The sequence below is a fragment of the Lepus europaeus genome, chromosome 8, assembly GCF_033115175.1.
Source record: "Lepus europaeus isolate LE1 chromosome 8, mLepTim1.pri, whole genome shotgun sequence".
Classification (NCBI taxonomy): Eukaryota; Metazoa; Chordata; class Mammalia; order Lagomorpha; family Leporidae; genus Lepus; species Lepus europaeus.
The window spans coordinates 122,400,235-122,412,509 of record NC_084834.1 but is presented as its reverse complement, the minus strand read 5'-3'; the positions used below and the strand labels follow the sequence as shown (position 1 = coordinate 122,412,509).

The 12,275-nt window shown below is 57.0% G+C and overlaps 1 protein-coding gene across 1 annotated transcript in view; it reads right to left on the bottom strand.

The window, feature by feature from the left end:
• The window catches only part of LNX1 (ligand of numb-protein X 1), a 78,575-nt gene that overhangs the window by 13,242 nt on the left and 53,058 nt on the right, over positions 1–12,275 (bottom strand). Inside the window, exons 6-8 of the mRNA XM_062198834.1 lie at positions 7,040–7,150; positions 3,052–3,229; positions 1,224–1,452 (exon numbers count right to left, since the gene is read on the bottom strand). Of these exons, the coding sequence (XP_062054818.1) occupies positions 1,224–1,452; positions 3,052–3,229; positions 7,040–7,150 (518 nt within the window). The remainder of the gene's footprint in view (positions 1–1,223; positions 1,453–3,051; positions 3,230–7,039; positions 7,151–12,275) is intronic.

The window sequence follows — 12,275 nt, the reverse complement described above, 5'->3', positions numbered from 1 at the left end:
TTATTTACAGTAACACTTTTCAGGCTCAGGTCTAACATGTGTAACGATTTTTAAATTGCCTCAACATTTAAGTTTTCAACTGTTTAAGGAGTTTTTTTTTTTACTTTTTTTTTTTTTTAATTTATTTGACAGAGTTATAGACAGTGAGAGACAGAGAGAAAGGTCTTCCTTCCTTTGGTTCACTCCCCAAATAGCTGCTACGGCCAGCGCTGCACCGATCCAAAGCCAGGAGCCAGGTGCTTCTCCTGGTCTCCCATGCGAGTGCAGGGCCCAAGCACTTGAGCCATCCTCCACTGCTCTCCTGGGCCACAGCAGAGAGCTGGACTGGAAGAGGAGCAACCGGGACTAGAACCTGGAGTGCCGGCGCTGCAGGCGGAGGATTAACCAATTGAGCCACAGCGCCGGCCCCAAGGAGTATTTTTTTAAGACGCACAGATTTTGGAAGGCTCCAAAAGGAATCTGGGTGAGTCTGTATTTGAAGCAAGGACTCTGAGTTCAAGGGTGAGGGAGAGGCGGAGAGCGATGGAGAGGGAGGGAGAAAGAGAGGAGGCGGGAGGAGGAAGAATTGTTCCCACCCTCAGAAAGGGGACTACATATCTCGCTTCCCTCACGGAGTCCCGTGCAGTACATTCAGAGATGGAATTGTGTTCAGCAAACCCATGGAAAACACGTTTCACGGCAAGACTCCCTGAAGTGATGGGAACTCCCTAGGAGCAGGCACCGAGGACTGAGGGTCCGAGCAGTGTCCCCACCTGCACGATCGCACGGCCGGCTGCATTGTTTCGTGTGCAACCAGGGCCACTCAGAGCAGCAGGGGGAAAGCTACAGGGGTGTCCTGCTCTGGACAAGGTCCCAGGTCTGCCACCGGCCGTCAGACCCAGGTGAGCCTTCCACTGGGCAGGTGCAGCTCAGCCCTCAGGTATGTGAATTTCCGGCCCCATTTCCTTGCTGCATGAACAACGTGCCCATCTGTACCTGGCAGCCCTGAGGACTTGGTGTGCAGCTCCCCAGGGTGTTCTCTCCAGGCTTTTGTTCTTGCCCGGGGACGTCTGCATGCATTTCCCGTTACAAACAGGAAGACGATGATTTCAAACCGTGCCAGAACCAAGACTGGATCTCATTAAGATGCCGGCGCCTGACTCAGCCCCAGGAAGTGGAACAGCACCTTCGGAGACGAGCTTCCTTCCACCCCACCCCACCCAGGACGTCCCGCGAGGACTCACCGTGGCAGCCCCAGCCACATGACCCAGGACGGGGCCCAGTCGCCAGAGGGGGTCGCGTCGTGGCTGGCGTCCAGGGCCACGGGGCTGCTGTCCTCTTCCTGGGGCTCGGGCTCCCTGACTTCCAAGACCCTCAGCACCACCAAGGACGACGTGCTTTTCAGCAGGGCCACGGCCTCGCTGCGGCTCACCTCGCTGAGGTCCGTGCCATTCACGTTGAGCAGAATGTCACCTGAGGGCCAGAAGCAGAGGGAGGCGGTGTCACCGGCCCGCGTGGCGGTGTGAGGCTGGGCTCATGCGGCAAGGGTCATGTGGCGCGCACCAGAGGGCCGCGCTCGTCCGTGCAGAACCCGGCAATAAACAGAGCCGGAACGAGCGAGTGCGACACCACCCCGAGAGCGGCAAAGGGGCCAAGAGCAGAGATGCAGAGGGGCCTGGAGCCGAGCTCTCATGAGGTGGAGGCGAGCTAGCGCCACGTCCGTTCTCACTGTGCACAGCCCCCACTCGCGACGCACCTGCTCCATGCAGCACAGTCCCCACACATCCTATCTGGGAGCCTCCAGCTCATGGTCTGTCCCTAGCAAATCATTTCTTGTGTGTCCTTGTCATTCGCCACCCAGGAGCTTGCAGAAAAATTAAGAAGAAATTAAAGAGAAATTAAAAAATGATCTTCCCCACCCTCACTGTTTTATTGTTTCATCTCCCTCTGTCTTTCTACCTCCCCCGCAGGTCATTTTTGGAAAATACAGAACAACCTTGCAGGAGTAAAAGGACAAGAGGAGAAAATGGGAAAGGCCTTGGGTCCTTTCTGACCCCAAAATGAGCACCCTTTGGGTTCCGGACTCAAACTCGTAGCACGTTCTCCCCGCGGCTGCTCAGGCTGTGCAATTGTACTTCAGGAACTTCACACTGTGGTTCGTGAATCTGAACCCTTAAATGGCACAGGTGCTCAGCCACCTGAGCTGACAGCTAAATTCAGAATGCAGGGCCAGCACTGTGCTACAACAGGGTAAGCTGTGTCCCATACGGTTCCAGTCCCGGCTGCTCCGCTTCTGATCCAGCTCCCTGCTGGGAAAGTGGCGGAGGCTGGTCCAAGTGCATGGGCCCCTGCCATGAGTGTGGGAGACTCAGATGGATTTCCGGGCTCCTGGCTTTGGCTTGGCCCAGCCCTGGCCATTATGGTCACTTGGGAAGTGAGCCGGCAGATGGAAGCGCTGTCTGTCTGTCTCTCTCTCTCTAACTCTGCTTTCATTTGAAAATAAAATCTTTAAAAAAAGAATATATATTTGTAGAGGAAAATTGGGGGTATTATCTTCCTTTACCCAAAGCCACCCAGGACATGGAAGATTACCATAGCCACATACTTTTCACCAATGGCAAAGTATCTAGCACGGTACCTTCCCCTAATATTCACTGAGTACAAACCCATCACATAATCTCTCCTCTCCATCCCCTAAAATGGAATAATCTTTGAATTAGTTTCATCACAGGCTCAATCCAGCAAAGGACTACTTAGAAGGAATGGAGCCACCCTATGCCATGCAACTGTGGCAACCTGATCCTAACCACTGCAGTTCCCTGTTGGTTCCTGGGGTTGTTTGGAGGTTCTGGCTGCACTAGCCATTGGCCCATGTGGACCCACATGGATCGATAGGGGTGAAACACAGCCTAGCAACTGTGCTCTAACCAGTCATGGTCAACGGTAATAGCTGTTCTGGCCAGACCACTCTCACGTGCTCTCATTCATTCCAGAACTGGTTACCTAACCCAGCCACCTGCTTGTTCCTCTTGATACCCTGCCGCCCCGGGCCTTAATCTCCTCGCTCATTACCTGTTTTTATTCTTCCGTCTCGGCTTATGACTCCTCCAGGCTCAATACTGATGATGTAGATGGGCAAGTCCCACTCGCTGTGTGACGCGCCACCTGCAACCGTCATGCCGAGGGACTCGCTGGGGTCTTTCTGGACACTTACCACCTTCTCATGACAGGTGGCTGTGGGATGGAGGGGCTGAGGAAGGCACAGAGAAACAGGGCATACGTATGCGTCAGGGGGCTTACATGTGGACGTGCAGAAGTCACCAAAGTTGCATAAATGGGGCAAGTCAAAGGGGCATGGTGTTGGTCTTTGATATCCGAGAAGGATACAGGACGAGGACCCTCCCTCTGGCCCCGTCAGCCACATCTTCCTGATTTCTGCAGGCGAATGTAGAGAAAGTTCTCATCTCCAAACAAAGAGCACAGTGAAGGAGGGAACAGGCCTTGAACAAAGTAAACTTCACCGCAAATTTCTCATGGGCGTCACCTGTTCCCGAGGGCAGTGGAGTCAGCCCTCAAATCACTCATGTCACTCGTGAACACCGGGCACTTTGTCCAAGTTATTAAGAAAGAGGGACACTTTGTGGTCAGCTCTTGTACTTCCTTGGTGCTTACAAGCGGCCTTGCCTGTGCCACGTGCCAAGGGGCTCGAGACAATGACCGGCGTCCCTCCAACAGGGCTGGGGGCCTCCAAGGGCCCTCTGCTTCCCCGCTGGAGAGACAGCCATTTCTGCACAGAGCAGCCCGAGGCTCCGTGGAGCCATCACACCCATCACATGACGTCACACCCAGAGCCCCCGATCTCTGGTGGGGGCGGGGGAGCTGACTACAGGGGACTTCAGAAAGGCTGTGGAAAAACAGAATTAAAAGATATTTTTATTTTGGTCTCCCCAAAGTTTGAAGCATAATAAGGATTTACAAATATGCGTGTTGCCATGGGAGACCAGGAGAAGCACCTGGCTCCTGGCTTCGGATCGGCGCAGTGCGCTGGCCGTAGCAGACATTTTGGGGGTGAACCAATGGAAGGAAGACCTTCCTCTCTGTCTCTCTCTCTCACTGTCTAACTCTGCCTGTCAAAAACAATATGCGTGTTGCGTGAGCTCTCTGCAGACCGTGGTTTGACAGAGATGACCTTTCCTTCCCACTCCCCTGCATTGGAGACCTCTGGATTTTCCCTTCATGTGGAAAACCACAGTGTGTGATCGATAGGGAGTCAGCTAAAAAGCATCACGGGTTCCCATGAGGCTTTACCACTCCACCTACACAAAACAATACCCGTCTTGGGTATTCTGAACAAAACGTTGTAGACATATAAACAAATAGAAAGGGGACAAAGTCGCTGCCTGCGATGCTGGCGTCTATGTGGCAGTGCCAGCTCCAGGCCCAGCCTCTCTGCTTCTGACGCAGCTCTCTGCTAACACACCTGGGAAGGCCACGGAAGATGGCCCAAGTGTGCGGACCCCTGCCACCCATGTGAGAGACCAGGATGGAGTTCCAGGATCCTGGCTTCAGCCTGGCCCGACTCAGCCTGCGTAGCCATCTGGGGAATGAAGCCGCAGAGGGAAGATCTCTCTTGTCTTTTTTTTTTTTTTTTTTTTTTTTTTTTGACAGGCAGAGTTAGTGAGAGAGAGACAGACAGACAGGGAGAAAGGTCTTCCTTTTCAGTTGGTTCACTCCCCAAATGGCTGCTGCGGCTGGCACACTGCACTGATCCGAAGCCAGGAGCCAGGTGCTTCCTCCTGGTCTCCCATGCGAGTGCAGGGCCCAAGCACCTGGGTCATCCTCCACTGCCTTCCCGGGCCACAGCAGAGAGCTGGCCTGGAAGAGGGGCAACCGGGACAGAATCCGGCTCTCCAACCAGGACTAGAACCCGGTGTGCCGGCACCGCAGGCAGAGGATTAGCCTAGTGAGCCACGGCGCTGGCCGATCTCGCGTGTCTTAAAAACAAATTACAAACAATACCATGACATCCTACCCGCTGCCCCGTCCGGTGACAGCCCCGGGTCCTCCCTCTGGTCATGGTGCCTCTCCTTGCCCGCACAATGGCCATGCTCCTGCGAGAGCTGCCTCTCGCCCCTCCACTCTCCGCTGGCTAAGGTTCCTGTGCCATCGAGCTGGGCTTCCCTCCTTTGGTATTTTTTGAGTCATTCAGAAGCCTACTTGCAAAAAGCCAGAAAGAGTCGATTCCTAAATCAGACAAAACTTTACTTGGATCATAAAAAAAACGAAACCCCAAACAGCCGCTCGTGACTCAGTTTTCTGCTATCTGTCCCCCTCTTCTGGGCCAGGAGCACCGCATCGGCGGGCTGAGCTGCACAGAACCGTGAGGATAATTACGGTTTCCCACTCGGCCAGCTGGCCCGTGCGCTTCCAGGAATTCAACTCAGGACGAGCAGCGGGAAACACGGAGTCAGAGGTTCCCGCTCTTCTAGTGCTTTGTGATGGGAAAGTGGAAGGAATGGTAAAACCGCTCTGCGGGTGTGGGGGGGCTCCTTCTTAGTAGTTCAACGGACCTTAACTTTTAGTTGTTTTATTTCGATGGCTGAGAGACAGACTGTCTGTAAGAGAGAGAGGTCTTCCATTGCTGGTTCACTCCCTAAATGCAGGGCGGGGCCAAAGCCAGGTTTTGGGAGCTCAGTCCAAGGTCTCCGCTGTGGATGGCAGGGACCCAGGTCCTGGCACCATCACCTGCTGTCTGCTGGGGTGCGCATTGACAGGAAACTGGCGCACAGGCAAGGAGCGGGGACTTGTACTGGGCGCTCGGACGTGGGCGTGGACCTCCCCAGTGACTGCTGCTCTAAGGGCCCACCCCGGTTTACTGGATTAGGATGTAATACATTCTAGTTCACCTGACTCCAATTAGTTAATTAGATACAAACTTTTAATTCATTAACTAAGCCAATAAGCTAGTTTTCTACCGGCAAATACCGTCTGGGTCATGTAAAACTGCTAATGGTGTTCCCTAGGGCGGGGCCGTGGGGAGTCCACATCTATTCGACACTTTAGCCCGACGTGCTGGCTCTGTCTAGGTTGCTTCCTGCAAGCGGACCTGGAATTCCAGACTGGGGCATGGCTGGCTGGAGCGTGGGGGTCTCACCGCATGACTCTGCAGTGAACCGAATAGAGCACGGGGGCTCCAACCCCAAAATGTCGGGTCATTTTTCCCTACATCCGTGGCTCAGAAACTCAGTGGAGAAGCCGCTCCCCACCACCTGGGAGGAAAGGGCACCTCCGCTCTCCGTGGCTGGTACAGGAGCAAGGGGCTCCCTGGGAGACGGTTTCCCAAGTCACCAGCGATGTGCTACAGAGCAGCTCCCCGGAGAAGCGCCGGCTCCAGACTGTTGCTCTGGACCAAGGGCTTGTGCTGCTCAGACAGCCTCCAGACAGAGAGGTCAGGCCCCGGGCGGAGCGCAGGCTGGCCCGAGTCACCTTATCTAAAGGGCAGCTGTGCGCTGATGGCCACAAGGATGGCTCCCAGCCATGGCCACATCTGCTTGGTGCACCGCGTTGGAAGGCGTGGACTTGCGTGCTCCAGTTGGCCCCAGTCCCCACCACTCCCTAACGCCCCTGAGCCTGCAGTGTTTCAGTGATCCTCCTGGACCCTTGCACAAGCACCACACACTGAAAACAGCAAGAGACAGTCAGGGGCATTCCGAGACCAAGCAATCCTCTCACTTCCCTTCAAAGGGAATGGAAAACAGTCCTCGAACAAAATGACTTGGTAAACACATGACACTCATGTGGCTGGCACTGGACGCTGTCGGGTCAGCTTTCCCGAATTCCCCCCGCCCCACCCTCAACACACCTTTCCCTCCCCTGTGCGTGTGAGAGACACCTGTTGTCTCACCAGGGCTCAAAGATGGACCCTGGACTTCGTGCTTTATGACCGCATGGTGTTTCCACACCTGACAAGCCCAGAGACGACTCTGAAGCATTGAGCTCCGCCGCCTTCCCAGAAAATCGCTCTGTGCGGGAGCAGCGGACGCGCCCTGGCCAGCCTTACCTGGTGAGCGTGGCTCCCGTCGCCGCCACTCCAGCCGGCCTCCTGACAGATATCGGGGCTCTGCTGTCGCACGTGGCGGGACACCACGAGGTGGACGCGCTTTTCACTGGCCTGGGGAGAAGACACGCGTGTTAGCCACTCACGGCTCCTGCCCCTGGGCTTACCAAGGTGGCACTTGGGCTGTCCTATTTTTTTTTTTTTTTTAGACAGCAAAACATAACTTCTAGTGTTTTTTAAAAAATTGTATCAGTGTCTGCCTTGTAGTTTGGCCAAAGCAGGAGGGGTCTGTCGTTTATCCTCAAAGCAGGTGAGTGACCCCTGCTTCCAGGGCCAGCCTGGAGAAGCTGGGGTTCATCCCAGCCGCACGCGGACCCAGGGCTCTCCAGACAGGCGCAGGTGCGCAGCCCAGAGCAGCGGACTGAGAAGGAAGCGCAGTCAGCCACAGGATCTTGTTGCCGCAGGAATGGAAGTCTGGCTCTGGCACCGGAAGGGACGGGCAGGTCGGAAACAGCCGGTGACTGCCTAGGTCCTACCCCAGCCCAGTGAAAGCCCTGCTTGGCCCTGCATGTGTTGGGTGACCACCACTCTGATGCCCTTGCTCTCTGCCAGGTACGGTGATGCTGGGACAGGGGATCGAGCGCAGAAAACGCATTGCTTTTCTGAAGCGGCCACTGCATGTTCTGGCTGAGTCGGCATCCTGCCACGGCCAGGCTCACATGGCGTGGGTCGTTACCGCGGATCTGCAGGGCAGGCAGAGTCGCCCTGAGACCCCGAAACGACCCCTGGACTTGCTGACGGCCCAGGCTGGAGGAGCGGGCTGATGAATGAGGTCCAGCCAGACTGGCAGCCCATCCCTCGGTGCACAGAGGGGCACTGGCCTGTCTGCCTGCCTGCTTCGGCGACAGGCATGGTTACCAGGACATGGAGAAGCCAGGCCAGGCCAGGCCAGGCAGGCCCGGAGCGTCCCTGCTCTTCTCTGTGGGCACAGACACTGGGAGCCGAGACATCCGGCTCTCGCATGCTGTGATCTGAATGCTGGTGTTCACCCTGAACCCAGAGGTTGGGATCCTAACCTGCACCTAGGTCACAAAGGCACCGCCCTCGTTATGGGGTTAGTGCCCTCCTGGGAGGCCCAGGGGCACCTGTTGGCGCTTTCTGTCATGTAAGGACACGCGGGGTGGCACCGCCTGCAAGCGAGCAGGTGCTCTTGGGACGCTGGGTCTGCCGGCCTCTGGGCCTGGGAGCAGCGCACTTTGTTACAGTGGCTGGAATGGTCTGAGACCTGGCCTCCCTGCGCCTTCCTTCCCGGAACGCAGGACAAACCCATGTCAGGAGCCGGGACCTCGTTTTCAAAACCACCAGCCACGAAGTGCGCCGAGGACGTGCGGTCCCCGCGGCTGTCCGACCACGCACAGCCCGAACTTTCGCGACTCTGCCTGCGAACATCAACACGCTTGCCTTCTCAGGGTCCTCCTCACGGTCTGGGGCATCAGTGGGTGGCCATGCGCCCATGGGTGGCCAGCCAGGGGAGCTGATCCATTGCACACAAAGGCAGAAGACCCTAACATGACCAGGAAGGACATGCAAGTTCGTAGCCCACTTCCCTGCACATGCAGCCTGGGGTTCCCTCCTGACCTAGCTGGTCATCACACATGCTGGCCCATCTCCAACTACCCGGTGCTTCTTATCATATGTAAATCCCGTGTTAGAATAGAAGAAAGGCAGCAAGCTCAGTGAGCAATCAGGAAGACAGCTCTTGCCAAGAAGGTGGCGTTCGCCCACTACGTCCACTGCTTGGAGGAAGGTTTTGCAATGAGTGCACGGCCTTCTTTGTTCTGCAAACCTCTCTTATCCTCATGCGGTTACCTCTGCAGACCTCAAGCAAAAGTCTCTACAAGATAAGCAGCAGTCAGCACTCAGGTCCAAAATGCAATGCCCGAGACCCTGTTTGTTCCCGTGTTCCAGGGTCTCGGCGGCAGGTCCGTCTCTGGCCTGCCTGTTAGCTCACTTGCAGTTGGCCAAGGAGCAGCCGCGTGCTCTGAGCACCCTGTAAGAAATGAGAACAGCTTAGATGCACACATCAGATCAGCACGCCAGGGGAGGGCCAGACTGCCAAGGAGCAGCCTGCAAGAGCCAACTAATTCACATTTCGAGCAGGAATTTCTCACTGGCTTTGGCATTAAGTTATTGGCAGGATCAGTGTGCCAATACATAGCTCTGGCATCGTTTACTTGGAATTAAGTCCCCTGCAGGGCCGGGTCTGGGGCTGCTGCAGGCCGACTGTTTGCTGTGCTTTCTTCAGCAGTGTTTGGAGATGCAAGTTGGAAAATGGGCTGACGTGTTTGTCCCAGCTCTGACTCTCGTGGGCAACTGGATTCGGGGTACAGGAGCAGCCCCTGGCCCCAGGGACGCTTCCTTTCCACCGGGGCGAATGTGAGAACGGGCCAGAGGGGCGGACGGAAGACCCATGAGAGAATCACCAGGACTTGTTTCTTGGACAATGCAAGCCAGGAAGACAGGTCTGGGGACCTGCCGTCCAACAGAACAAGCAGTCAGAGGGAGGCTTTGCCGCACGAAACAGGTCTGGCAGCTTTGGGGAGGCTCGGCTCAGGCTGCAGGGTGGTTGAGCTACTGTTAGGAGACAGTTCTCTGTCCCCTCGACCCAGGCACGCTCTGGGGACGCTGCTGCGTTCCTCTCTCTTCTCCCTCCCCGGAGCAAGGCACGAAACTCTCGCGCTCCTCCCTGCACGGTGCCAGCCACACTCGCCCGCTGTGGACTTTGGCTATCGGCAGCCACTCGGTAAGCACTCCATGCCCAGAGCTCACGGGCGGCACTGGGCCCGACCCTCACCATAGGGGCCTGGGGACGCGATTCCTGCCTGTAGGGATCCATCCCTGCCTCTTAGACAGAGGGAGGAGGCCTGAGAGAGGTCCACGGAACACGCATTGTGGGCAACTTCTAGCTCAAAAATCAGAACGACGCTAACACCCAGAGGAAGGCAGAGGAGTTAAACAGAGCGGCAAGTGTGGCAGGAAGAGCAGCCGCCTGTTCGGGCAGTGACTGCTTTTCTCTGTCCTGTGGTTTGGCTCAGAATCGCTCGTCCACGCTGAGAGTAGGCAGAGGCCAAAGCAGGGCGCCCCAGTCCGCAGCCTCCCTGACACGCACCATCCTGGAGTAGCGAACGCCCTGGAGGGGGCCGCCCCGTGACGTCTCCAAGGGCGAGCACCCTCTCAGCGTGCAGATGGCTTCCCCTCCCAGGGCCATGGAGGCTCCTGCCGCCAGGCGCAGCCCAGGCCAGAAACCCCACAGAGATGGGAGGTGAGGACACCTGAGCCAGTATCATCCCGCACAACACCCAAAACGGCGGCACCCAGACAGACGGGCGGGCATCAGAGGCAGGCCACGTGCACAGCTGCCTAGGGTCAGCTAGGTTCCGCCTAGGCCCTCAGGGACCCGTGCACGATTGGCGGCGTCTTGTGAGTGACAGGCGAGAGCTGCAGTGGGACTGGTCTCTCTGCCTTCTGAGCTGCTGTCCCCGTTGCGTTCCCCACACGCGTGCTGGAGGCTTGAATCACCGGATCTTAGAAAAACGCAACTCCCTGCATCTCCCGCGCTGGTCTCTTCTCCAAAGGTCTCAGAGGGAGGTGGTCTGACCTTAGCGGGTTTGGAACACAGACTGCGCGGAGGGCTGTGTCCACGCTGCCTGGAACTGCCCACTTCAGCTCCCCTTAAGCAGCTCTTAAGGATCATTCTCAGTTCAAGGACTCGCCAGGCCCCGGGGAGTGGAGGAGGGGTGCTGGTTCCATCAAACTGGACAGTCAAGCTGGCGCCGCGGCTCACTAGGCTAATCCTCCGCCTGTGGCACCAGCACCCCAGGTTCTAGTCCCGGTTGCCCCTCTTCCAGGCCAGCTCTCTGCTGTGGCCCGGGAGTGCAGTGGAGGATGGCCCAAGTGCTTGGGCCCTGCACCCACATGGGAGACCAGGAGGAAGCACCTGGTGGATCGGCACAGCGCTGGCTGTAGCGGCCATTTAGGGGGTGAACCAATGGAAGGAAGACCTTTCTCTGTCTCTCTCTCTCACTGTCTAACTCTACTTGTCAAATAAAAATAAAAATAAAAAACTAGACAGTCAGAGACACGCAGGAGACATCGGGGCTGTCTCGGCCAGCGCTTTGATTCCCCTGCAGGAGCCCCGCCATCGGTCGCTCAGCTCACGCCTCCGCGGCCCCGACGGGGTGCTCACCGGCCCAGGGCGGCGCAGCGCTGCTGAGCAAGCTTGTCCTTCGGGGCGGCTGGGATTGTCCTTCCCTCGTGTGCCCGCTGGCCCTGCAGATGCCCTGACAGCCGACACCGTGTCGCTCCCCACGTGACGACCCCGGGAGAGGGTGACTCGCAGGGTCTTTCCTGAGCTCTACTCCGCCCCAAGTCAACTGCCCCTGGGTACTTCCACACTTGTTTTCAGATCACGTGGAGGGTCTCATGAATGCTGGGCTTGCTCTATTAGAGCTGTGTGCGTGTGCGCGCGTGTGTGCGCGCGTGTGTACATGTGTGCACGCGTGTGTACGTGTGCATGTGTGTGCATGTGTGCGTGTCTGTGTGCCTGTGTTTGAGAACTGGGCCTACAAGATGAGTGCTGATCTGTCCAGCACACAGTAAGACCTCTGCCTACGCACCAGCTGTTCCGGCCTCACTGACAGCGCTCACTATTGGACCGGCCGTGCTGAGGGTCTCACGGGTCGTTACTACGAACATGGGGGATGGGCTCTACAGGCTACTTGATTACTGATCGATTGAACGGTGACGGGGAGGTCCCAGGACCTCACTGTAGAGCAGACTGCAGGGGTAGAGCCCAGCCCTGAGGCTGGGTGGTGGCACCTGGACCTCACGTGGCAGCAGGGACACTGGAGGCGTCGGAACCACAGCATGCGCGAGAGGACTCTGCGAGGCATCAGTCCTTCCTGCTGATGTGGCAACAAACTCCACAGCGAGTGCGCAAGAGGCCCTGGACCCCTCCGCCCGCTTCCGGTGAGTCAGAGAACTCCTGGGGAAAAAATGCCTTCCCTTCAGCAAAACACTAGGGTTGCCAGAAATGCAACTGGAGAACGAGCTAATGACTCACTGGAGCCGACGCTCCCTACGTACCACGGGCAGCTGGAAGCAAACCTGGCGTTGTCGACTCGCTCACCATTGAAACGTCGGCACCCAGCGCGCTGGCCCGTCCTAAGGAGATTTTATG